Genomic DNA, 26,137 nt, shown 5'->3' on the forward strand with positions numbered 1-26,137 from the left:
TAATTAACACAGGCGCTCGAGGACCATGACTCTCGTCCTTCTCTTCTCCAAGCTCAGTAACTTCGATCTCTTCAGTCTCATCGTTCTCACCTCCAAATCCTCTTCATGTTCTCCCAAACTGCCCTAGTTCTGGCCTTTCCAGAGGCCTGGGGGCCTGCAGTAGGTTGCCCCTTGGGGACAGGTGTGGGAATTCTGACACAGAGGTAATCATCCAGGTAACACGGGGCAGCAGTGGGCTGTAGAATCTCAAAGTTCTGGGTTCAACGGCTCCACCACACACTGGCACTGAGACCCTCACAGACTTCCTTCACTTTCCCGGGCTTGCCTGCTGATCAAAACACCAGAGACGCTGCGAGGCAGGGATGATGTGAGAATCAAGGGAGGCGGAGTATGTGAACACACCCCATCTATCCTGGCCAGTGCATGTCTCACCCCAGGGGACAGGGCGCTGGGGCCTCTCCAAGGCAAGAGCTGGTCAGGCTGTGGGGGACGAAGCGGTTGTCAGGCGAATCCTGCCACCTTGTGGTGCCCATGCGCTTGAGAGCCCAACCCACCCTGCTGAAGCCCCGCCTCACCCCTCCGCCTCCAGCCAGCTTATTCCGGGGGTGTTCCCTCTCCTCCTCTCAGCCCTGCTACCCCAAGCCTTCCCGACATGTCTTCCCAAACCCCCAGCCCCAGGGTGTTCTCAACTTTACCAGTCCTGTCGTGCTCAAAACGTCCTAACACTATTAGTACCATTTTCTCCCTCCTGGACCAAAACAGAGCCTGGGGGGTGGGGGGGTCCTGTTCCCTATCTCTGTCCCTTCTTTAGCCACTTAGCAGCTATATGAGACCGGGACATCTGATTTTTTCAGTGATCAATGGTGTGTCTGTAATGCAAATCCTCTAAACAGAACACGTTGCTGGCTCCTCTGGCCCATCGAGGATGGTCTGAGGCAGGGGTGTGTGTGCACATGTGGTTTGGGGCAGGGGTGTGTGTGTGTGTGTGTGAATACACACGCACCTGTTCCTCGCTCTGGGCTAGTGATGTCCTCCTTGGCCATCCCCTCCCGACTCACAGGGGACCTCCCAGGGCCAGCCTCGCAGCTGCAGCAGTCTCTCACTGTCTGGACCCTTCACAGAGGTACCTATTCTGGATACTTCTGGAATCAAGGACAAGACCAGTTTCCACCTTCATGTCCTGTACTCTTATGCAGACATTCCAAGGCAGGTGGGTGGTGACTGCTGGCCTGGAATGACTGGTTACAATCCAGGCTTCTAGGAAATAAAGGAAAAGACAGTAGGGGACTGAGGCTGCCTCAAGATTTCAGGCAAATAGGCGTTTACATGCTGTGAGTGCTTGCAGTTTAGTGATCTATGAGTTCTTTTTTTCTATTCACTTGGTTGCACTGGGTCTTAGTTGCAGCATATGTGATCCTGTGGCATGTGGGATCTAGTTTCCTGACCAGGAATCGAACTTGGGGGCCCCTGCATTGGGAGCAGAGCCTCAGTCACTGGACCACCAGGGAAATCCCTGTGAGTTAATAACTGGGTTGCTGGCCCTTCCACTACACTCCTCTTCCCCCTGCTGGGGTGATGGAATAGGTCAGCCAGTCCATTCTGGTTCTAGCGCCCCATAGGCATGGGTCTAACAGGGGCTCTGGATTTCCTGGTCCAAGGTGGGAACCAGGCCTGTCCAGATGCATGCGTTTATGGGACTGACCTGCCATCCATCCACTCTGAGATGGGCTGGTGGAATCCATCAATGTCCAAACACCCATGACCCTCTCCAAATAGGTACGAAATGCTTGGCTGTCACATGTATAACTTGGAAAAGGTGAGGATGGGAGTTGCAAAAGCTAAAGACCATACAGTTGAACTCTGGAGATTTCAGGCACCTAACTATGTCAGAAGACAGGAACCATTTACTGAGTGTTTATAGCAAGTCATGCATGGTGCTAAGTGCTTTTACATAAATTAACACATCACCTGAGAAATAGTGTCATCTTCATTTTAACAGATGACAAAAATTAAGAAAGGTTATGAACTAGTTTTGTACACAGATCTGGGTTCAAATGACTAGGGAGTAACCCCAAGCAAGTTAACTAACCTCTTTGGAGCCTATCCTCTCATCTATAAACTGAGAATAACAGTTGCCTGCCCTGTACGTTGCAGGTACCAGCTCCAGTCTGGTTTCTGGCACTCAGGGGTCATTCCACTGTTGTTAAACAGTGACAGTACTTGTAATTTGCCTGAGATCATAAAACAAATTCAAACCTGGGTTTTCTGATTTCCAAGTTCAGTGCTCATGAGGGAAAAAGGTGATTCACTTAAATATGTCCTGAGTATGGCCAAAAAGCTGATTCACTTAAATATGTCCTGAGTGTGGCCTTGAAGCAGGTTCTGCCCTAGGATCTGGAAGACCAGTTAGGTGTGGGAGCCAGACCATGGTCCTACGAAGTGCGATGTGTAGATACACGTTCAAGGTGCAAAAATGGCTCAGCAGGAGGTGACTCTTGAGGCTACATCACCAGGAAAACAAGTTGACAAAAGTGGTGGTATTTTCTCTGTAGTCCCTGCAAAGGGGGAGAAACAGAAGTGACTGGAAATCATTGGGGAAGAAAATGACCAGGTGGGGCTAAACTTCTGGAGGAGTCTTCTAGTGAGGTGGTCTGTTTTACATGTTACACACACACACACACACACACACACACACACACACACACACACAGTGGCATTTCTCTACTCAGAGCACACAAACACACCTCAAATTGCAACTCCTAATACCCATATCACACACAGTATTCTTTCCTCCTCTCTCTGATTTCTAAAATACAGAGAACATATATTTCACTTTGTTCCCTGGTCATCTCCCCCGCAAGAACATGCTAGAAAGTTTTTTGGCTATGTCTGGCAGGCAATGGAAGATGCAGGCTGGCACTCAGCATATCCGGTCATTTCTACTATTAATATAGTGCCAAAAACATTTGCATTCTGCAAAATCACACTCCCGAAATAGCAGGACTCCTGAGCTAAGGAGGTTGGGGAAGACCACACAAAATCTATAGGATTTTGTAGCCAAAGTGCTAATAAACCAGAATCGAGTCCCACACCATGCTAACACAACTAAAGCCCACTACCATGTGCATTGGGCCCCTGCAGCCTCAAATCCTGACATTTCTTTCTTCTTCCGGAGACATACAGTAGCTTCTTTGGGATGTGAGGGCCCAGCAGAAAATAGTTTCATCAAAATAAAAAATGTGATCCAGGATGGGGCCTTCGTCATCAACTGCGTAAAACAAAGCAGGGTTGGGAGTGGAGGGGGAGGGCCTTCCTTTCCACCTAGTTTCCCCCAGATAGTCTAACGTAGTGGGAAAGCTCATGGTATGTCTTGAAGCTACTAAACTAGACACTCCTTGTGATAAAGGAAGGCACTTCTATAAAATTCTCAGCTTTTGTCTTAAGGTATTCCACCCTGACCATGATCACTTCCAAATACTGGGGGAAACCTCACAGGAACCAACCTATAATTTCAGGTTGACATGACACCATTTCTCCCCTTACCGATTTTACAGAAGCTGTTTCCCTTTAAAGAAACAACTCTGTAACAAAACAGCCCATCTTGTGAACGGCCATTAAGATTGTGGGATCAACTCGAAAGCGTGGGATTTTTTTCCCCACACCAAGCAATTCTCAGACACCAGCTAGATGTCCAACAATTCAACTCAATTCTGACCCTATCTACCTGAAGAAAGCGGTGGATCCCACAGGCTAAGGGCTTCCATCCTACCAGACCCCTTCTCTCCCTCTTAGGTGTCAACTGCACCTAAGCACTTGGACTTCCAAGTGCTCACTTGTGCTTCTGACCCACTGGGTATAAACCAGAGGCTCCCAGGATCCCTCTTGCGTGCAGACTGCTAGAGTCCAGTCTATTTAACCCAGAATGCCTTCTGAGATGACTGAAGTCTTGTTCCTGGGACCACTATTCTGGGCAGAAAGAGGCACGCTTGAGACCCTCCCTCCCCTCCTCTCATTTAGCAAATGCTCACTGAGTGCCCTCCATGTGCCAGGCACCAGGCCCAGTGGTGACCCAGGCAACACAGTGAGGGGTCCAGAACCCCAACCTAGAGGCAGGGGATAAGCAGTCTCCTCCTGCACCATCAGTGACGTGCAGCATCTCTCAGCCAGTCACACCTGACCAGGACTCCCACCCCAAAGATGGCAGACAACAAGCTGACCCTGCTCACTTCACATGACTGTTTCAAAATATATAAGAAGCAATTATATTGCTTAAATAGAAAACGCCTTAAAAAAATGAATGAAAAGAGGAAGGGAAGGAGGGGAGGGGGAAGGAAGCAAAGCAAACAGAAAACAAGGAAGGAATCGTTTCCTCGGCTAGATTGATACGTTTTCATATCAAGTAGGAAGAGAAATACAAAACAGAAAATGACTAAGAAACTACAAAGCACGAGGTGGTTCCTTTTATTCTTGGACCTAGAGGCTTTCACAGAAGCTCACGGTTTTTAGAAAGTTGATTCACTTCCTTCTGCTCTTTCTTCCTGGGCCCACGAAGCCAGCTGATTCACTACGAAGCAATGCAATACTACTCAATCACGAACTCGGGAGAAAAAGGATAAAACACCCTAAGAGATGGCTCTCTCTTCACAAGGAGAAGACAACAGTCTTCAAAGGATAAATCAACCGAGACCCACACAATGGTAAACCCATTTATTTCTCAGAACTTAGTTTGCCGCTTGATATTCCCGTAGAGATGAGAACACCGTACCACGTCCTTGAGGCCCAACCGCAGACCTGTCCAAGCATTGTCCACAGGCAGCTCAGTCCGTCAGAGGTCCAAGAGAAACCTCCTAACCTGGGCCAGGTATTTTGGCTTCAAATAGTCACCCAGTTCCTCCTTGCTGGCCCACACGTGACGGCCCTTCTCCACGGCCAGGGAAAAGTCTCCGGTTAGCAGCAGGGCTTTGAAGAAGAAGATCTTGGCCCCAAGGCTGCCCTCCGCCCGCACTGCCTGGGGGAACTTGAACTTGTAGTGGCCGCAGGGCGCATTTCCCAGGAACTTGGCTTCCAGGTTGTTTTCTGAGGAGGAGGGGAGCAGGGAACAGAAGTGGAAGATGAGGACACTCGCACCTGTTTACCCTGGGGCCCGAAAGCAGCGGGGGTCTCTGTGAGAGCCGCTTCTGGCCTGAGGGGAACGCCGCCCCCGAGGATAAGGACCAGGGTCGATCCTGAAGACCCTCATCTCCTTTCAAGCCAAAAGCTCCCGGCCCTTGGGTTCCAGATTCCCTGGGTCCATTCCTCATGCCAAGCTACTGCTCTCAGACTGAAGTCCGCAAGGCAGCCTAAACAGCACTACCTGGGAGTCAGAGCACTCAGCTTCCAGACTCAGACCGGTCACCACCTGCTGACGAAGGACCGAGACACTTATATCTGTAAAGCAAAGTTCATCAGCCCTTTTAAAGGGAGTGTCACTTGGAAAGTATTGAAGGTCCCAATTTGACTGCTGCAAGGTGAAAGCCAAAGTTAAAAGGCAAGAGAGATGGAGGATCTCTGCAATCTGCACCAAGGGGTTAAAACACCAACACAGCATTTCAAAGGATGAGGAAATAACGGATCAGTTACTAAATGGAACCGGGAGAATGGGCTAGTGAAAAAATAAAACTGGATCACAACCTCACTCCTCACACCCAAACTGACACCCTACAGATCAAAGATCTCACACCAGGTTAAAATTTTCACGAAAGGTTTGTTCATTTTGAATGATGGTTTCATGGATGTTTAATATTTTCTGAGTTTTTCTGTATTTTAAAATTCTTCACTAAAGAAAAAAGAAACCATAAGAGTACTATTAAAAAAAACATGTGGGATACTTTCTGAATCATTTTTGAGAGGGGAAATCCTAACCAAGACACAAAATGCAAAAAAGAAAAGGCCTATTTATTTACATAAAAGTTAAAATCCTTCTGCAGGGAAAAATGAAGCATAAAAAAGTCAGACATAATGACAAACTAGGAAAAGTATTTTCGACACACTGAACAAAGGAACATCTTAAGATATGAGTATTAAATAGTACGTAGAAATCAATGAGGAAAAAGCCAACAACTCTGAAAGAAAAATGAACCAAGCATATGAACAACAAGTTCCCATGAAGATAAATTATCAATGAACTATAAACTCATAAAGACGCTCAACTCATTAATAACTCAATAAATACAAATTAAAACGACAAAGACGTACCATTACTATTTAAGCTCAAAAACTTTGAGCAGCACACTGCTCATCAAGGAGAAAGGAAAACTGGGTTCTCTCAAATGTACGTGGTGTATAATTAGTATAACTGCTCTACTTGGCAAGAGATGTCAAATTTAATAATACAAACCCTCTGATCTGACAATTCTGCTTCTAGAATTTCACCCTCCTCAATATTTATTTGCCCATGTGAGCAAAGGAGTGTACACAGATGTTCACTGCAGCTTTTTTTTTTTTAATAAAAGCAACAGACTGGTTAAACAAACTGCAGTACATACATATATGAAACATTACACTGGTGTTAAAAGTGTAAGATATGTCTTCACTTGCTGATATAAAGATATGCTTAAAAGCTGTGTATGAGAAAAGGAAGGTCCATAACTATGTGTGTATATACATACACATATATGTACATGTTTAAGTGTGCCCACTTCATGGAAAAAAGGAACAGATAAAATAAGTATGTGCTTACAATTGCTAAAAGGATACACAAAAAAACTATTCATGGTGGTTGCCTCTAAGACAGGAAAATTACCTATTACTTCTTACAGTTGTACATTTACCAGACACTGTGTGATACTTTTTCACCATATACAATGAATGGCTTTTGTCAATATCAAAAACAGTAACAACACTATCAGCATTAGATGAGGAATCCACGTATGATGTGAGCTCACCTACAATATAAAGTGTCAGCAGTGGGGATCTATGGGTGGTGGAATTACACTGGCATGATTCTTTACACGTTTCTGAATTTTCCACTTAAGTCAATGAATACACATTACTTTTCTATGACCTGGGAAAATGGATTAAATTAAATCAAAAAGGGGAAAAAAAAGAGTTCATTATAAACCTGAGCAAAGAATCTAAATAAGTGGTTCACGGGTAAAGAAAAACCAATAGCCATGTGAAAAATACGCAGATGGCCACTCTAACCACTGGCCACTAATCCAAATAAACACATTACCCAATAAAAAAGAAAGGAAACTGCTAATCTAAAGATCATTCTTTTTACTGACTGGACAGGGAAAAATTTTTAAGTATGTTCTGCAGGGCACTTTGGTGGTACCTTATCAAAATCTTAGATGTGTCCATCCTTGACCATTAATTTCACTTCTAGGAATTCCATCTTGCAGAAATACCTGGGAAGTGTGCCAAACAGATGGAAAGGAACAGACTCTGACTTTTTTATACTTATAAGCTGCCTGAGCTTTCCTTTGTCATCTTAATTACTTCATGTTATTTATGATTTTCATGAATTTGAAATAAATCAACCTATTCCATTTTCTATGCACCTATAAGAAACCAACATATCCTTTCACTCTTCTTTATGGCAACGGGAATGTTCAACGGAGGAAAGCATGGTACCAAGAAGAGAGGAGCCCCTTTCCACGCGGGGCCCAGCAGGCAAAACTGAGCACTGTGAATGAGCAGAAGAAAGCTGAGGATCTGAGCTCAATGATCCTGGGAAGAAACCCAGCCACCGACTTTTGCATGATGGCTGAGGAAGCCTGAAGCGCAGCAAAGGCCCCTCCTGTTTTCCCATTTCACACCACCACCTCACTCCCTCTCCTGCGGACACACAGGCTGCTGGGGGGCCAGATCAGGGGGGCACACAGAGGCTGCCGAAGTCTCATTAGCAGTACTCACACTGGTGGCAGAGCCAGAACAGTAGTTGAGTGCTTACACTACCATACCACTTACTCATTAAACATTCAGCACTGGAAGAAAAGCTATGACAAACCTAGACAGCATATAAAACAGCAGAGACATCACTTTGCCAACAAAGATCCGTCTAGTCAAAGCCATGGTTTTTCCAGTAATCATGGACAGATGTTGAGAGTTGGACCAGAAAGAAGGCTGAGCACTCAAGAGTTGATGCTTTTGAACTGTGGTATTGCAGAAGACTCTTGAAGAGGCCCTTGGACTGCAAGGAGATCCACCCAGTCAATCCTAAAGGAAATCAACCCTGAATATTCTTTGGAAGGACTGATGCTTAAGCTGAAACTCCAATACTTTGGTCACCTGATGCAAAGAGCCGACTCACTGGAAAAAACCCTGATACCGGCAAAGACTGAGGGCAAGAGGAAAAGGAGGCCACAGAGGATGAGATGTTTGGATGGGCCTATGGCCATACCACCCTAACACGCCCGATATCGTCTGATCTCAGAAGCATTTGGATGGGAGATGGTTGGATGGTATCACTGACTCAATGGACATGAGTTTGAACAAACTCTGGGAGATAGTGAAGGACAGGGAAGCCTGGTGTACTACAGTCCATGGAGTTGCAAAGAGTCAGACATGACTTAGCAAGTAAACAACAACAAATATTCAGCAAGTACCTACTCTGTGCCAGGTACTCTGCTGAGAACTGGGATGACTGAAAGGACAAAATCCTATCCGTATTTTCAGAATTCTGGCTGAGAAGAAATTGCCTGTTAATCAACAATTAAACAGCAATGGAATGAAGAGCATCTTCTTCACTAGGACATAAGCCCCCAGGAGGCCCAGGTAGAGTCCTATAGATCACTGTGACCCCACTGCCCGGACAGTGACCAGCAACAAGAAGGCACAGAAAGAATTTCTGCTGGATAAACTGAGTAAGGGCACTCTGTGAACGTTACAGGAGCCTAGAGGAAGGAGTCGAGCTCTCTACCCAGAAGCTTCCACCACAGAGGGCAGAAGGGACGAGCTGAGTTTTAAAAACCAAGCAGTCGGACTAGATAGGACCAAAGCTTTGTTTTGGACAGGCAGGCCCCAAAACCGGGACACAAGAAATACGACATTATTCAAAAGGCTTGCTAGGTCTGAACTTAGAATATACATGAATGATCAGCAAGACGGAAGACTGATGAGCTTGGGACCAGAGCAAAAAGTATGCCTAGGCCGTGCTCAAAAGTCTGCTTTTATGGGAAACCTTTTAAGATTTCAAGCAGAGAAGCGACAAGGGATTTGTGTTTAAGAAGGCTGATTCTGGCGGCACTGAAAACGACAACACAAAAGCAAGAAGGGGGCTTGTGTGGTGTCTGCCTCAGTACTCCCGGGTGGTGGTTCTCAACCGCAGAGATTCCAGACCCCAGGTAATTTCCAGCAGTATTCAGAGTCATTTTCGGTTGTTACACTAGAGACAACCAAAGTAGTGCTACTACAATCAAGCAGACAGAGGCCAGAGATGTTGCAGTAAATAGCCTAGACAGAACCACAGAAGCCCCGAAGAAGAATGATCCTGCCCCAGATTTCCAGAGTGCCAAGGCAAGGCTCAGAAACCCTGATCTAGCAGGAAGTGAAAAGACTCCCTGAAGAGCTGCGGGCACAAAGACGGACTATTTAGAACAGACCAGGTAGCACTCAGGAACTTAGGGGATCCCGGAATGAGGTCAAAGATAACGCTGAGGTGTCTAGTTGGGTGAATGCATACGTGGTGCTGCCAACAAGCAAGGCTGCAAGGACAAAAAGAGAAGCAGGCTGAAACTGGCAGGAGCATCAGTTCTGAATGAACGAAATTTTAAAACCTCCACAGGGGCAAGGAACAGCACAGGGATAGCACCTTCAACCTCTGTCCCCGAAAGGTGTTTCTGCAGGCCCCTAGATGCATAAACAGTCCCCCACGTCGATGCTTTATGTTAAGCAAATGAACCTCTTTCAGAGAAAGTCTGGGCGTTTCTTGGTTGGCGGTCTCTGTGCTGGGCCCTGGGACAGAATCTAAATCACAGGTCAGTTAGGGACAACACATATTGTCAAATGCTGAGCAATATGGAGCAAAAGATAATTACCAACCAAGGGATCTTCCTCAAAATGATACCAAATGGCCAAGGAATGAAAAATCTCATGTTTCAGTGAGACACCCAAAACTCAATTCGAGAAGGCAGTGGGTCACCTAAAATCAGGCTCCACAACACTTGCTCAGGATCAGAACTCTGAGATGAGGAGAGAACTGAGTATGACTGACCATGCTCTAGACGTGACAGAATTAAAGAGATTCCACGGCCTCTAAATCCTCAGCACAAAGACGCTGCCTTAAAAAGGGGGGAGGGGAGAGGAGCGACTGTGCAAAACAGATCAGGAAAAGATGCATACTATGTAGAGGCAAACACACACAAAAAATCCACTTCCTCAAGAGTCCATAAACTATAAGAATCAAAAATGTAGGAAAGGAGAAAACCATGTAACTAATCCTAATCAATTTTGTGACAGGAAACCACGAACAGTGAGAAATGAAACTTCGAGTGCCATAAGAACTGAAGCACATTTTATTGTGAGTGTTGATCACCAGATCTCGCTGGAACAAACAGCCTCACTGGTGCTCCGAGTGGAGAGGCAGAGATGCCACTGAAGGGAAGGCGAGTAGAACCTATTAAGGCAACAGGATCTCTCATAGCTATGATGACAAAATATTTTATGATACTGGGCCCCAAAGAAGATCTGGGCCACTTAAGCCAGAAAAAGTACTAGAATCACCTATTTTTATAGATTGAAAAATTTTTAAGAATGCAAAACTGGAAACGGAGAGGTGAATGTTTTGCACTTTGTTGGGAAGACAAGCTTTAGCGAGCAGAGGCTGAAACTCTCCATCCTTCAGGCAGGCTCCTCTGTCCATGGGATTCTTCAGGCAAGAATACTGGAGTAGGTGGCCATTCCCTTCTCCAAGGGACCTTCCCAACCCAGTAATGGAACCCCGGGTCTTCTGAATTACAGGTAGATTCTTTATCGCAAAGCCACCTGGGAAGCCCAAGTTTCCATTAGCCTACTAGTAAAAGTCAGGCACACAGTCAGCCTGCAAATCCTGAGGCTGAGTCTGGAGTGTGTCTTGCGGGATTTAGCAGTGAGGCAGAGAGCTCACCTGAGAGTGTGGCCAGGGTTCGTTCAGCTGTTTGGCGGAGGGTCTCCCCGGGTTGCCACTCGGCCTGGGGCAGCATCCAAATGTCCTGGTCTCCAAGCTTCTCTTTGACCAACAGAATAAGGTTCCTATCAAGCTTCCGATGCAGCGAGCTTCGGTCATTCTTTACGTCAGCATCTGCATAGAAGAGATGTGGGGGGGTGGGGGGGTGGGGGGGGAGTGGTCACAGGAGACAGGAGGAGCATGTTCTGCCAGAACCAAGAAGATTAGGGTTTTAGGATCCTCCTTTAAGGCAGGGCCACAATCTTTGCCCTCAAAGAACTTATAACCAAATTAGAACCCTGACCCCATCTCTCTAACTCTGACTCCTCTCAGGATAGAGTCCCATAATCTCGAGGAAACTAAAATTTAACAAGAAGAAACCCAAAGCTGCACTCCTCCTTTGAAGAGCAGAACACAATGTACTTTGAGCCTTTGGAAAAGAAGCAATTCCCAGACACTACTAATTCTTTGGTTTTGACACTATTACTGACTTAACCAGTCTCTACTTCAGTTTTCACTGTGAAACAAGAATAAGAGAACTTAACCCCCTGCTTTGGGAGGGAATTCAGATAAAACACAGGAAACGAGTGGGAAAGGCTTAACTTCCCCTACTCTCAGTCCCAAACTAGGAGTTAAATACAGATAACATTCCTGAGGCTTCACTGAGACACAGCTGTTCCAGCACCCATGTGTACTCAGTCACTCAGTCGTGTCTGACTCTATGCCACCCCAAGGACTATAGCCCACCAGGCTCTTCTGTCCATGGAGTTTTCCAGGCAGGAATAATGAAGTGGGTTGCCATTTTCTTCTCCAGGGGATCTTCCCAACCCAGGGATCAAACCCACCTCTGCTGTAGCTCCTGCACTGGCAAGCAGATTCTTTACCACCGAGCCACCTGGAGAGTTCCCTCAATAACCATACATCCCACTCAAAAACAACACAGACTTTTAAAATATTATATTAGGATGGATGTGAAGAACTGTGAAAAGAATTTTTCTCCCATGTTAAAAAGTTTTATCATTTGAAATTATTATTTAAAACACAAAGCAGAGAGTAAGCAAGTATTCTTTATTTGCAAATCAGAATATCCACCCTCCTACCTCTAACTGGGCTGAAGAGACCACAAACCTGTTATTCGAGCTCCAGGTTTGAACTGTAGGAATTTCTGCTCCCACATGTCTTCCAAGTCCTGCACCAGCAATATATTCTTCTCATCTTCTTCATAAAGGTCACTTTTTTTCTTTGCCAGTTGCTCAGCTTCATCCAACGCACGAAGTTCATGGTCTGAATATAGGCTTCTCTCTATCTCAATCTGGGAAAATTAAAAGAGCAAAAATCTACCCCAAACTGGGAAAATTAAAAGAAAAGAAAAACAATAAAACACAGTTACAGTGCACTTGACAGATTCAGAAGTTTACCACCCAACATAACCAGACACATGATCAAAACACGCCAAAGAAAACAGAGGAAAAAGGTCACCTTCCCTGTGGGCTTGAGCTGCATTTCCTGAAGTATTAAAATGCATTCAAACATCAAGACCACCACAAGCAAGAGAGGACTAGGACAGGCAGTGCCTGCCCACTCACCACCCTCCAGTCATGCCAGTCTTTGCCCAGAATCTCACTCTCCATGGACTATCCTGCCTCAGGCATTTTACAGATGCTATTCCTTCTTTCTAGAATGTTTTCTCTCATGCTCTCCTGGGAGATTCCTACTCATCCTTCAGATCTCAATTTAAATGTCACTTATTTTAAAAGATATTCCTTGACACCTTCCATTAAAATCAAATTAACATCCCTGTTAAACACTATTACAGTACCCTGTGTTTTCCTTTATTACACTTACCAGAGACTGCAATTCCATAACCATGTGGTTATTTGGTTATTGATTGACACCCCCTCCACCAAACTGAATCCCTCTAAGAACCAAGGCTACCTCTGTCTTATTCACCACTGCATCCCTACCACTTAGCACAGTGTCTGCACAAAGTTTAAAAGGTGACTTTAAAATGTTTGCAGAGTAAGTTAACAAGCCAAATAAAAGGCACAGAAATGAAGCTTGAATCTCTCAGTGAAGTGAAGTGAAGTCACTCAGTCATGTCCGACTCTTTGCGACCCCGTGGATTGTAGCCCACCAGGTTCCTCCGTCCATGGGATTCTCCAGGAAAGAATACTGGAGTGGGTTGCCATTTCCTTCTCCAGGGGAATCTTTCCGACCCAGGAATCGAACCCAGGTCTCCTGCATTGCGGGCAGACGCTTTAACCTCTGAGCCACCAAGGAAGCTAAGACAAAAACGCCTCAGGTTCTAGGTAGACATAATATCTTTAATCACTGCCTATGGGGATTTAGGACCTTCGTTGCCAATACACCGGTTTTGTCCATGTTATAAACATCACAGACATCTTACGGATGTGCCCTGTGTCTTTTCTTTACGCTCATTACATGACAAAGCCATTTTTCTCTCCAAACTGTCAACCACCTATGATGGGGACTGAATCCGTCTAGTTTAGCATCGCACCCCTATGTGTCGAAAAAAAGAAGAGACTCTCCAGAGAGCTGCAGAAGGTAACGACAGAGAAGATCAATGAAAACGACGTGCCTCTTACTGAACGCGCACTACGTACCGCAGGAACCCAAAAGGTAGGCACCATTTTGCAGGAAAGCATACCGAAGCTCAGAGAAGTGAAGTGACTTGCCCAAAGTCACACAAGTTAATCAGTGGTGGGGCCAGGATAAAACCCAAGCCAGCGTACCTCTACTGCGTCCCCAATTGCACCTACAAGACACAACCCGCACCTCAACCCACCTGCTGTAGCAGGGCTGCCATCTCTTCCTGCATTGGGGTCAACTGCTTCGAGACCAGCGGTGGCCGCTGCAGGCACAACGCACCCAACAGGCGCCATGGAGATGCGCTATTCGACGGTGCAGCCGCAAGGGTCAAGCTACGAGAACCCAAACTCCAGGAGCTCTCGAACCGCCGCCAGCACCTCGCCAGCCCTAACACACTCTGCCTTGTGGGCGCCGCCATCTTTCAAACTTCCCACAACGCACCGCGGTTCCCGGCGAGGTCCTGGGCCAATCCTATGTTTCCACAAGGCAGCGCTGGAGCAGCATGACGGGAAGAGCTAAGTCCCGCGGTCGCCGCGGACGGGAGCTGACTGAGGTCAACTTAAGTCATGCAGGTTGTAAGAAACGCTGGATCCTGGCTCTTGCGGTCATGGGCTTGGCCGCCGACGACCAGGTAAGATGGTTACTCATTCCGAGCCTACAGTCACCCGGGAATGCGCTCCTGCCCGTGTCCCATGAGCCACTTGGACTCCTAGAGTCCAGTCAGGACTCGCTTAGATCTGGACCTCCCTGAGCCTTCTTTCTCCGCAGGGTCGTGGCCAGAGTGCCGGCCCCCACCATCCACATGAGCGCCCAACAGATGCAAGACGCAGCGGCCAAGGAGGAGGTTGAGAAGTCGGAGATTCCGGCTCCAGCTCCGAGCCGCAGCAGCTTCAGGTAAGGGCCACTTAGGTCCAGCCCTCTGGCGACTGGCACCACCTTCCAGGGTCAGAACACCAGTGAATTCCCAGCTCTTTGTCACTGTGGAACCTTATGCAGATTAACCTTAGAGCCTCAGCTTTTTACTTACTTGAAGTGGAAAGCGTACTGGAAAAGGTTGTAAGGATCAGTGAACTTTTGATGAATGAGTGGATGTCGAAGGTGTATAATTAAATATCACCACTTTTGTTTCCCTCGTGGGATCAGGGTCTCCGATACAAAATGGGGCGGAAGGGGTAGTAAGGTAAAGGTTGTTATGCGCTTTTTAGAGTTGGTCTAAGGTCCAGGGTGGTTTTTGTACTCGGTCTCAGCCAGCAGCTGGCATCTTGCTTCCCGCCAGGGACACTGCCTCTGTGTGCTAGTTGTATTTCACGCGCATTTAGCAGACCTTTACTAAGAACCTGCTTGGTTCTGAGGGTACAAATGCAGAAGATCATTCCTTCGCACAAGTAGTTCACAGTCAACCAGGAAAGACAAACATGCACACGTTTTCACCATAATCTGATCAGTAGTTTACTGGACGTAAGAGCTGGTTGCTTTAAAGTATGAAAGAATGAGTGTCTAACTCGAGGAAATCAGACAAGAGTGCCAGGAAAATAATGTAATGCTAAGAGCTGAATTGAATGGGAACTCAGCTAGAAAAGATGAAAGGTCACTTTATGCAAAGTTAACAGTCTGTGTAAGGCACGCAGTATGAATGTTGTGTAGTCAAGCGTGTGTGTGTGTGAAGGTAGATGAGGCCAGCAGGGTGAGAAGGAATCAGAATGCTAAGAGCCTTATCTGTAGATAACGAGCATGTTAGATGTTCATCTAAAACTGTTGGCCTAAACAACTGGAAGGGATTCCCTGGTAGCTCAGACAGTTAAGTGTCTGTCTGCAACGCAGAAGACCCAGGTTCGATCCCTGGGTCGGGAAGATCCCCTGGAGAAGGAAATGGCAACCCACTCCAGTACTCTTGCCTGGAAAATCCTATGGACAGAGGAGCCTGGTAGGCTACCGTCCATGGGGTCACAAAGAGTCAGACACGACTGAGTGACTTCACTTAAACAACTGGAAAGAGAGAGTTGTCATTAATCATTAGGAGCTTGGATTTGCATGTTTAAGTTTGAGATATTTGATTAACATCCAAGTGGAGATACAATATTGGCTATTAGAGATGAAGTTCAAGGGACAGATGTGAGTCAGACATAGACATTTGGAAGACTTATCACATAGATGATGTTTAAAACCACAAGATGCAGTGGGGCTTTTACCCACTCCCCACTGTGGGCAGTGGGGAGCTGCCAAAGGAATTGAAGAAGATTCTGTTGTGGTCACTCAACAATGTCAGACACTGTTCAGGGTGTTGGGGACACATCGGTGACCAAACACACCAAAATCCCTGCCCTGGTGAAGCTTAAATTTGAGTGGCTAGGGGACAGTAAATAGAAAATAAGAAAAAGAAGTATGACAGATTATAGGAGTGTGTCTAGTGTCTGAGCAAGAAGGCCACAGTGGAGTGAGAAGTAAAAGTGAGTGGTGAAGACAAGCATATGAGGGGTGCATCAGGCATGCAGGGCTACATCCTGTTATCCCTTGTGGGCCATTGTGAGGACTTCACCTTATTCTGAGAGAAATGGGAAGTCACTGGAGAATTCTAAATGGAGGGTTGACATGCTCATGCTTACCTTTTAAAGGGTCCTTTTGGCCACTGCATTGATATTAAACTGTAGGAGAGCGAGGATCGAAGATGGGAGAAGTCTCCTAAGCAATCAGAAGACTACTGAGATAATCTCAGTGAGAAGCGATGCTGGCAGGGACCAGGGTGGCAGCTGTAGAGACAGTATAAATGGTCAGACAGATGCACTTAGAAGGTGGAACCAACAGAATTTGTTAAGGTATAAGAAAAGGAGCGAACTGAAGGGACGTTCTAAAATTTGGGGCCTAAACAACTAGAAAGATGGAATTGTCATGAAGATGGGGAAGACTGCAGGAGCTTGAATTGTAGACTTGAGATGTTTAATTAATATCCAAGTGGGGATACAATATTAGCAATTAGAAATGGAATTCAGGGCACAGATCTGAGGTAGACGTACACATTTGGAAGACAATCTATAGATGATTTCTTTTTCCCTCACACGGCTTTTGAGATTTTAGTTCCCCAATTAGGGATTGAACTCAGGGCCCCTGGCAATGAGAGCACCAAGGAATTCCTTAGATGATGTCTAAAATCATAAGATACAAGATCATCAAGAGAGAAAGGGTAGGTAAAGTGAAGGAGAGGTCTAAGGACTGAACCCTGGAGCCTCTGGCATTTAGAGATTTGGGGAACTGAGGAGGAATCAGCAGAAGAGAAAGAAGGACCCTCCAGAGAGGTACTGAAAAAACGCTGGAGAGACTTTTTTTTCCCTGTGATTCAAAAGTTGATTAGCTTTATCAAATGCTACTAATATGATTGACTAGTCCATAGACTGATAACAGTACTGCTCGTAGGACTTAATACTGTGAATTTGTGGTGGCCTCGAGTAGGGCATGTTTGGTGGAGTATGAGGGGCTAAGGTTTGAATGGTGTGGGTTCAGGGAGAATAGAAGACAGAAGCAGCAGGTATGGTCAGTCCTTTAAGGGGCATAGAGGAACGGGCAGGAGCTCAAGGAGGCTTTGGCATCCAGAGGCTTCTGTTTGGTTTTAGACTGGGGAAATGACTGCATGTTTTGCCAAGGGGAAAGAGGCGATGAAGAGGTGGAAGAATGCAGATGCTGGAGCAGGAACATTGCCGGAGTGCTGTCCTTGAGGGGCGGACACGCAAGTGGAGCATCATCACGGGAGACAAGGCAGAGACTGGGGGCACAGCTGTTCAGTAGTGGCAGCTGAAGGGAAACCTGATTGCTTCTATTTCTTTGTGAAGGTCATCAGCTGGCAGCAAGGAAGCAGAAAGAAGCTGAAGGTCTGAGGGGACAAAAGAAGGTACAGACTAGTCATCCAGGCCAGTGAGAGGGCAGTTGAGCAGGGGTGCGCTGTGTGATCGCCAGCAGTACTGAGGGCCCTCTTGATGCTGGAGTCGTTAATGGAAACCAGTGGTTCCCAGCCTGGGGCCACTGTTTCTCCAAGGAGACTTGTAGCAACGTCTGAGGACATTTTTGGTTGTCACAGCTTAAGAGTCAGTACCTAGTTGGGTAGAGGTGAAGGATGCTGCTAAATACCCCACAGTGCTCAGATCAGCCACCCCCCGCCAAAGAATCCCCCTGCCCAAAATGTCAGTGGCACTAAGGTCAAGAAACCATGACATGGAGAGAGGACGGTAGGCACTCCTGTGTATTTTCCTCTGGCCACCTGTGCCGGCCGTTTTCAGTCCCTGTCAGCCGTTTTAAAGAGATGCTGTGTGCGCAGACGTGCTTTGAGGATGGGTGTGAAGAGCCAGCAGAGCAGCACCAGAAGGCTTTGTCTTTCCCGTTCCTGGGCTGTCTTGGGGTGAACCGCTTGTTCAGTGGACGTGGGAAGCTTAAAAGCTTGATCTTGTCTGCACCCTCAGTTAAATGGTTCAAGCTCTGTTTCCTTTCTAGTTTGAAAATCTTGCCCTATTAAAGACATAATGCTGGCGTGTTCAGACTTCAGAAGGCTTAAGTGTTTGACCTGCAAGTCGATAGAAGAAATTATTAATGGGGAACTTATAAGGTTTTAAACATTAATGTCATCTCAGAGCCTCACACTCTGTCCAAGGAAATCCCAAGGACAGAGGAGCCTGGCAGGCTATAGTCCATGGGGTCGCAAAGAGTCCCACAGGACTGAGTGACTAAATAACAACAATGGAGCCTCCTCCACAGTCAGTCTCAGCATGTAGCTGCTAAGCTGGCAACCTGCTGGGATGCTAAATCATCTCTAAGATCAGGCAGAGCAGGAAAGAATACACTTGTAACTCCTGAATACCCAACTGTGTTACAGTTTTGTTTTGTTAAATATTTCCAGGAAAGCCAGTAGACAGGATGGTGCTCAGATAGTAGTATTCTCTGATCAGAACCCACTGTAGTTCAAGTGGCTGAGCAGGTGCAAACGCGGATCTGATCTGTGCCTGCGGGCAGGGTGCAGCTGCAGGTTTGCTTGAGTCTGGAATTTAAAAAGCACAGGTGGTGAGCAAAACTCTGAACCAAGGAAAAGCCCCTCAGCCCAAGGCCTGGCTTCCCTGTTCCCCTATCAGTACTGTTTCTCCACCTGAAAATGAAGAGTCCTGAGCGAGAGATAGCCAGAGGACAGAGCAGACTGGGGGATGGGAGGCAGGGGGGTCTTCAACTCAGCAGTGTCTGGACCAGTGTGCTGAACCCTTGAGTTCACACCTGACTCACCTGGGCTACTTCAGAAATGGATTCTCAGGTCCCATCCAGAAATCTAGGGCAGAGTGGAAGCATCAGAGTCACGTCGTCCTGCCATTCAGCCAGCCCTGATATCCACTGGTCTTGGTAGGGGCTGGCAAGTTGGCCCCTACCCACCCACCTGTGGCCAGTTGACTGATTTTTATAAATAGAACTTTATTGGAACATAGTCACACCTATTAACTCACTGTTGTCTGTGGCTGTTTCTGCACCTCAGTGGCAAAGTTGTGTAGCTGCAACAGAAGCATCATGGCCAGCAAAGCCTAAAATATTTACTCTCTGGCCCTTTACATAAAAAATTTGCAGGTCTCCACTCTAAGGGATACTGGAATTTTTTTTTTTTAACAATAATGATCTTTATAAGTATTATTAAGTTTATTTTGTCTTTGTTTTTAACAAGGATAGTCAAGGTATCTGGTTGATGCAGCAAGAAATAGAGGTTTGACTTAATTTTTAAAATGATTTTTTTTATTTTATTATTTATTTTTGACTGTGCTGGGTCTTTGCTGCTACACGGGCTTTTCTCTTGTTGCAGCCAGTGGGAGCTGCTCTCTAGCTGCCGTATGTAGGCTTCTTGTTGCAGTGGTTTCTCTTGTTGTGGAGCACAGGCTCCAGAGTATTCCAGCTTCTGTAGTTGCGGCTCCTGGGCTCTAGGGCACAGGCTCAATAGTTGTGGCGCACCGGTTTAGTTGCCCCGAGACATGCGGGATCCTCCCAGATCAGAGGTCAAACCTGTGTCTCCTGCATCGGCAGGCAGATTCTTCAGGACTGAGTTACCAGGGAAGCCCGTGTTTTATTTAATTGCAGAAGGAATAGTTTATAGAGGACTGAAAAGAGTGATCTGATTATACTAGAAGAGATAAGGGAGGATGGGGAGTATGGATTAAGTTCTCTTTCTATCAGAAAGTCATTAGCTGTGTCCACAGTCAGCCACTCGGGGAAACAGCCACTGAAGGACCGTGTTCACAGATACCGTGTTCTGGCAGCACCAGAAGGGTTGGGGGCAGCAACCTCAGGAGCAGGTCAGGGCAGAGGGCTGCTGTCTTTTGTTACCAGTTTGTCTATGCTGTTGGCTTTTTTTAAACTACGTGGGGTTTTTTTAAATTGAAAAACAAATACCAGAATAACTTTACGGAAAATTTTTCTTCTAATTGCAGCATTTACCCTCCATTTCCCGGACAGGAAAGCTCTCTGAGGTGGGCAGGAAAGAAATTTGAGGAGATCCCAATCGCACACATTAAAGCATCCTACAACAAGTAAGTGGGGAAGAGACTCCTGGGCAGGGCTGAGGTGGAGGCTTCTTTCTCCCGCAGGGGGGCAGGCAAGCCACATGGGTCCTGGTGCACAACACCCTGCCCAGTATTCCTCCTCGTTTGGGGAAATCTCCTCTCTCTTTAGAAAGTTGATTCAGAATAAATGGAAATGTGAACTGGGTTCCCATATCATATTGCTAAAGATTCCTTTGCTATCCTTGGGAACTGTATTTTCTGGTTCTGCTCCAGAGCTAGAGTATATTTTAGAGCCAGAAGGTCTTCCCATGAAAGTGTAGTTGGTAAGTGTTGGTACTGGGAATGGCTGATTAAATAAATGAGGGAGATTATTTCAGAATATAGGATTTACTAACAAACTAAGCAAAGGGAAACCTCCAAATAAGGGTCGACTTAAAGTACTTGGCCTTGGTCCACTATGGACCAGATGTCTGCTTTGTGGGGCTGAGCGAGGTTGGAAGACTCGCATTCTGTGTGGCTTTCAGATGGTGCCGGGGAAGTTCCCAACTGTCTGTTGGCAGCGGAAAGCTTGCTGACATCAGTGACATCCTCATAGACTGGCCCACACTTAGAGGTGGGGTTGGTATTTGGTCAGCAGTGGCCTGCGAAGCAATTTAGAGAACAGTACAAAAGACAGTGGGTGGTCAGGGCTAGAGGTGGGGTGCCAGGCGAGGTGCCGTAGGACACGTTTCAGCTGTCATCTTACAAGCCCAGAGTCAGAGCCCCTGGGTGTCCCTCTCTTCTCGGGCTGATAACGGTATAGGCTAGTTCTCTTTGTTTCTTTGCTTTTTTAAAGAGGCCTACTCTGTAGAGCTCTGTTGAGGTTGTCTCAGGGACAAGCAATTCTCTTGTGGTTCTGTTTGGTGTAGAAGACCTAAGAAGCCTTAGGAGGGAAATGGCAGCCATAGCCAGGCCCATAGCAGATGGCCCCAGCCCAGGGCTGGCTCCAGCAGGTCACCTTGTAACCACCCTCCACTTCCCCTGCTTGTGAGTTCTCGAGGGCTCTTCAGCCCATGAGACCAGGTGGTGGTTAAGGGAGGAGTGGAAAGCAAGTCTAGGGATTTATGGAAGTTATTCTTAGTTTTAATTTAACTTGTTGAAGACTACTTATCTTTTAGAGATATATAATGAAATACAGATGAAATGATGGGTCTAAGATTTGCTTCAAAATAAACCCTTAGTAGGGTGTAGAGGGGAGTAGAAGAAACAAGGCTTAAAGATGAAACCAGATTGGATATGAGTTATTAATTGTTGAAGCTGAATGGTGAGCCCAGGGGAGTTCAGACGTTATTATATCCGCTTTTGAGTATATTTGAAACTTTACCAATAAAAAGTCATTAAAATCACCCAATGTGAAATTCTAACTTTACCAGTGAAAAGTCATTAAAATCACCCAATGTGAAATTCAGTTTCTTGGGGAGGTGGGGGGCTGGGGAATGCCAGAAAGGACTTTGAATCTACTTTAAACATTGTCTTCAGGCAAGATGTGAAGGGGAAAATACGCCACCCCTCCTGTGGATGACACTCAGCGCCCTCAGATCATGGCGCTGGTGTCGGTCAGCTCAGGCTGCTACAACAAAGTACCAGACTGGGTGGCTGAAACAGCAGACGTTTATTTCTCACAGTCTGGAGGCCGCAGGTCAGAGATCAGCGTGACAGCAGGGTCGGGTTCTAGCGAGAGCTCTTCCAGGCTGCAGGTGGCCAGCTTCTCATGTCCTCACGTGGTGGAAGAGACCACTGAGACGGGCCACTGATACTCACAAGGGCTCCACCCTCATGACCTCATCGCCTCCCAAAGGCCCCACCTCACAGAGCCATCACATTAGGGGTTTGAATTTCAGCATGAATCTAGGTGGGGGAACACAGACTTTCCATGCATAATAGCTTCTTGTAGAGTTTGCGACTTGTCAGTTTTCAGAGGTTTAGGGGTTGATTCTGACCTTTCCTGACACCTCCTACCAGAGTTCAAAAAACTCATCTGATAAGCTCAGGGTGGAAGCAGCTAAATGGTGTTTTCCTTGCTCACTGGGGCTTGTCTGGGCATAGGTTGGTGCTCTCTCACTCCCCTGAACAGACATCATATTCTGTACACCCCTTCCTCCCCAGCACACAGATCCAGGTGGTCTCGGCCGCTCACCAGCCCCTTGCCCGCGCCTCCTGTGGCACAGAGGGGTTTCGGAATGCCAAGAAGGGCACGGGCATCGCAGCACAGACAGCGGGCATAGCTGCTGCGGCGGTAGGTGTCTGTGTGTGCGTGCGTGCGTGCGTGCGTGCATGCGTACGTGCGTGCGTGTTCTCTCCGGCTCCCTCTGTGCTGGGCTCCACTTTCTGCATGGCTGATCACCAGGAGGAAGATTGTCCTTGCACTAGCCCTTCAGAAGCACGAGTTTGCCAACTCGTGTCGGGTCCCCTAACGTGATTGTAGCTAGAAGGAGCAGGGGCCAGCTGCTGAAGTCTCACAAGGCCTTCTGGATTTAAAGACCAGAGGGCTGGGTGGGTGGGGTGGGGTTGTGGTGATAGTCCATCTGGAGAAGGTGTAGTTTGGGGAGGACGCTTCTGCAGTACTAGACTGAGCATGAACTGCTGCAGATCTTTCTAGAAGCAAGTTGGCAGTGTGCCGCTGTTAGTGTGTGTTTATGGAGTATCTACTATACAAGCTTCCCTTATGGCTCAGCAGTAAAGAATCCACCTGCAGATGCAGGAGACTCAGGAGATACGAGTTCAGTCCCTCGGGGGGGAGGTCCCCTGGAGAAGGGTTCCTGCCTGGGAAATCCCATGGACAGAGGAGCCTGGCGGGCTACAGTCCGTGGGGTCGCAGAGTCAGACACGACTGAGCAGGGCAGAGCAGATCTACTACACACCAGATACTGTATGTTCATTATCTTGAATCCTCGAAGACCCTCAGTATTACCCACGTTTTAAAAGTCAGTTGGCATTCGGAGTGTGTCACTTGCTCAGCCGTGCAGCCAGTCAGGCTCCCTGAACTGAACGCCCAGGTCTGGGCCCAGAGCCTGTACACTGGCTGCTGGGACGCAGGCCCCACAAAGGGTCACACTGCCAAACCCAGAGTGTCCCCTGAAGGAGACCCTGACCCTCGAACAAAGCTCCATTTCCCTAAGTACTGACAGCACTGCATTAGTGACCATCACAATGCCGCCAACGGCCACTAGATGGACACGTTATATACACTTAGAAAATAATGTCAGTGTTACAGGTGGCTTCCACACGGTGGGTTGAGTGACTTCTGTGAGTTTTCCAGACTTTCTGTAATAAACCGCCTTTATAATCAAGAAAGAAAGCTTTCAACTGTAATGAAAGATTTAAAATGATTAAAGAATACTCTTTACGAGGGTATTGAGGCTCAGCCAGGAGTCCAGGGATTGTTATGGTCTGAAATTGTGCATTTATCCAGAGAACAATCTGAGCAATATTTCAAAGTATCCACTAGGTGGCAGTGCCGTCCCGGGCGGAAAGGGCCCCCAGCTGACTGCGCTCGTCTGTCTGCACTGCAGCGGTCAGCCCTCTGCTTCCTTCCCGGTCCTCTCCTGTTTGCCTGTGTGGGTTCCTGTCCCCTGGAGCTCATAGCCCTGTCACTCCAGGGGGCGGTAGCAAAGGCTGGGACTGTTGCGGTTCTTTCCCAGGGGCACTAACCACTTGCTGCTCCTTGGCAGAAAGCTACAGGGAAAGGCGTGACCCACGTCCGAGTTGTGGTCAAAGGCCTGGGGCCCGGGCGCTTGGTAAGTGACCTCGCTTCTTCACAGCCCAGCCTCTGCGCTTCGTCCTCCAGTTAGTGAGAGAAGTAGGGGTCGGGGCAGAGGAGGGACTAGACTTCCCTGACGGCTTGAAGTTTGTCTCCATTGCTTCTGATCCACTGAGCCTCTCCAGGCCAGCCCTGATCACGTAGTTTCCGTTTCTTAGATGCTTACTGAGTGCCTGCTGGGGACAGGAAGGGGGTCCCTGGGGCCTGTCACAAATGAGTCCCTCTGGACAGACTCGTGGGTACAGTGGTGAAGCTTGTGCCCCGGGTGCTGGGAGCCCTTTGGGTGGGATCACCAAAGTGTCCCCAAAGAGGTGACATTTCTACTGATTTCTCAAGAATGCCGAGGGACTAGCCAGGTGTGTTTATGAGTTTGGGGGCGAGGGGCACATTGCGGGCAGGGGGAACTACAAAAGCGTAATGCTTAAGACTTGTTTGTCTTTAGGTTGTAAAGGGCAGGGTGGGGAATGGCAGGTGGGACCGGGAGGTGGGCAGCACTGAGGGCCTGGGGGAGGGGTTGGGAGGAGGCCTCTGGGAGGAGGGGATTGGATGGCAGGCGTCAGAGCCAGCCTCCCCATCCCCATCCCTGTCCGAGCCCTGTCTGGACACCGGGGCGTCATCTCTGGTCTGTGCCATCCTCCTGTTCCTCCTGCCCCTTCCAGTCTGCCATCAAGGGCCTGACCATGGGGGGCCTGGAAGTGATCTCAATCACAGACAACACCCCCATCCCACACAACGGTTGCCGCCCCAGGAAGGCGCGAAGGCTGTGAGGGCCAGGAAGCCTGCACCTGATGTCGTCCTGCCTCCAGCTGGGCCTCGTGGAAAACGCACTGTCCAGCCTCTCCAGGCAGGGCTCGTTGAGACCCTGGGGCAGTAAGGGAGACCTTCACCTCCTTACTCGGCGGCCTTTGCTTGCTTCTGACGAGAGCGGTGTGGCTAGAAGTGAAGCCGTGCCTCTCTTGGACATGAGGGGAGTTAAAGGGCAGCTTGACCTAGACTCCCAGCAGTAAATGCTGCTTCTCTTCTGAAAAAATAAAATTATTTCTACCATCTGTAGTAGTTTGTGAGTTTTTGGTTTGGTTGTTTTTTGTTTTTTTTTTTTTTCTTTGCTTCCAGCATTGCAGACTTAAACTTCCCCCCAGTTCCTGAAAACAAGACTGTGAATTGAGGTAAGACCCTCAATGGAAGGAGTAAGATGTAAATATGGGCAACTAAGCACCAGACAACTTCCTCATTGGCTTCAAATATTTCCTCTTTAGCCCCTAAACCAAGGTTTCCCGAGCTCTTTAGCAACTTTTCTTATTAACTTGTAATTTGACCCCAAATTGAGAGGTTTTTGCCCCCTACCTCTGGAGTATTCTGATAGTAGGTTTCACTGTTAATGGAAATGTCTAAAGTTAGCCCTAACAATGCAGGAGAATTGTCCTGGGATGGGGTTTTCGTAAGCGTGAACCATCAGCTCTGCTACATGGTCTGTGGTTACCTAAATGGGAAGGAGATCCAACAAGAGAGGGAATATATATAGCCACTTCACTTTTCTGTACAGCAGAAACTAGCACAATATTATAAAGCAACTAAACTCCAAAACAAATTTTAAAAATAAAGATGTTAACCCTTACATGTAAAAAAGATAACCAGCGTGAACCATCAGAGATTCCCCACAGTCAAAGCATCTTTCCGCATTCCATGGGCGTCAGCAGTCCCAACACCCAAGATTGTGTGGCCCTGAAGGAGGACGGGAGAGTGGTATGAAACAGGAATTAGTGTGGATGGTGGGATGGGTGAGCGCAGAGCCCAGACAGAAGTGCAGGAAAGGGAGTCCCCAGCCAGGTGAGCTCAGCCGGTCCCACCAGGTAGCACTGACTGCTCAGCCTGGGCTCTGGGGTCACTGGATGCTACACAGAAGCCACAGGTGGGGGCTCCAGGGGCCCAGCCAGAGAGACCCCTCCCTCTTCCTCGGACAAAGAGGACCAAGGATGAAAGCATCACAGGAGATGGAAAGGTGCACGACCCTCAGAGGTGAGTCTACAGGAAGGGCCTGCTGACCTGACAGGTGTCACGTGGGCCCAGCCAGCCAAGCGCTGCTATTTGCCTGAC

General features: G+C 47.5%; 2 protein-coding genes across 4 annotated transcripts; one reads left to right on the forward strand and one right to left on the reverse strand.

Annotated features, from left to right (window-relative positions):
- Window positions 1–4,692: 4,692 nt before the first annotated feature.
- MRPL46 (mitochondrial ribosomal protein L46) lies at window positions 4,693–14,158 on the reverse strand. Of its 2 annotated transcripts, none has more exons than XM_004017737.5 (4): window positions 13,932–14,158; window positions 12,254–12,437; window positions 11,087–11,260; window positions 4,693–5,076 (listed from the first exon to the last, which is right to left on the reverse strand). In XM_004017737.5, the coding sequence occupies exons 1-4, from the start codon at window positions 14,151–14,153 to the stop codon at window positions 4,826–4,828; spliced, it is 831 nt and encodes a 276-aa protein (XP_004017786.2). In that variant the 5' UTR covers window positions 14,154–14,158; the 3' UTR covers window positions 4,693–4,825. The 2 variants fall into 2 exon arrangements, with proteins under 2 accessions (XP_004017786.2, XP_060257611.1); XM_060401628.1 differs by lacking the exon at window positions 4,693–5,076 and adding an exon at window positions 5,914–10,965.
- A 94-nt stretch (window positions 14,159–14,252) lies between these two features.
- On the forward strand, window positions 14,253–25,092 carry MRPS11 (mitochondrial ribosomal protein S11). 2 transcript variants are annotated; one of them, XM_004017738.4, is made up of 6 exons: window positions 14,253–14,366; window positions 14,504–14,629; window positions 20,173–20,271; window positions 22,390–22,519; window positions 23,955–24,020; window positions 24,703–25,092. In XM_004017738.4, exons 1-6 carry the CDS (start codon window positions 14,302–14,304, stop codon window positions 24,808–24,810), a joined length of 594 nt encoding a protein of 197 aa, XP_004017787.1. In that variant the 5' UTR covers window positions 14,253–14,301; the 3' UTR covers window positions 24,811–25,092. The 2 variants fall into 2 exon arrangements, with proteins under 2 accessions (XP_004017787.1, XP_060257615.1); XM_060401632.1 differs by having other exon boundaries at window positions 22,390–25,092.
- The last annotated feature ends 1,045 nt before the right edge of the window (window positions 25,093–26,137 follow it).

The sequence above is a fragment of the Ovis aries genome, chromosome 18 (assembly GCF_016772045.2).
Source record: "Ovis aries strain OAR_USU_Benz2616 breed Rambouillet chromosome 18, ARS-UI_Ramb_v3.0, whole genome shotgun sequence".
NCBI lineage: Eukaryota > Metazoa > Chordata > Mammalia > Artiodactyla > Bovidae > Ovis > Ovis aries.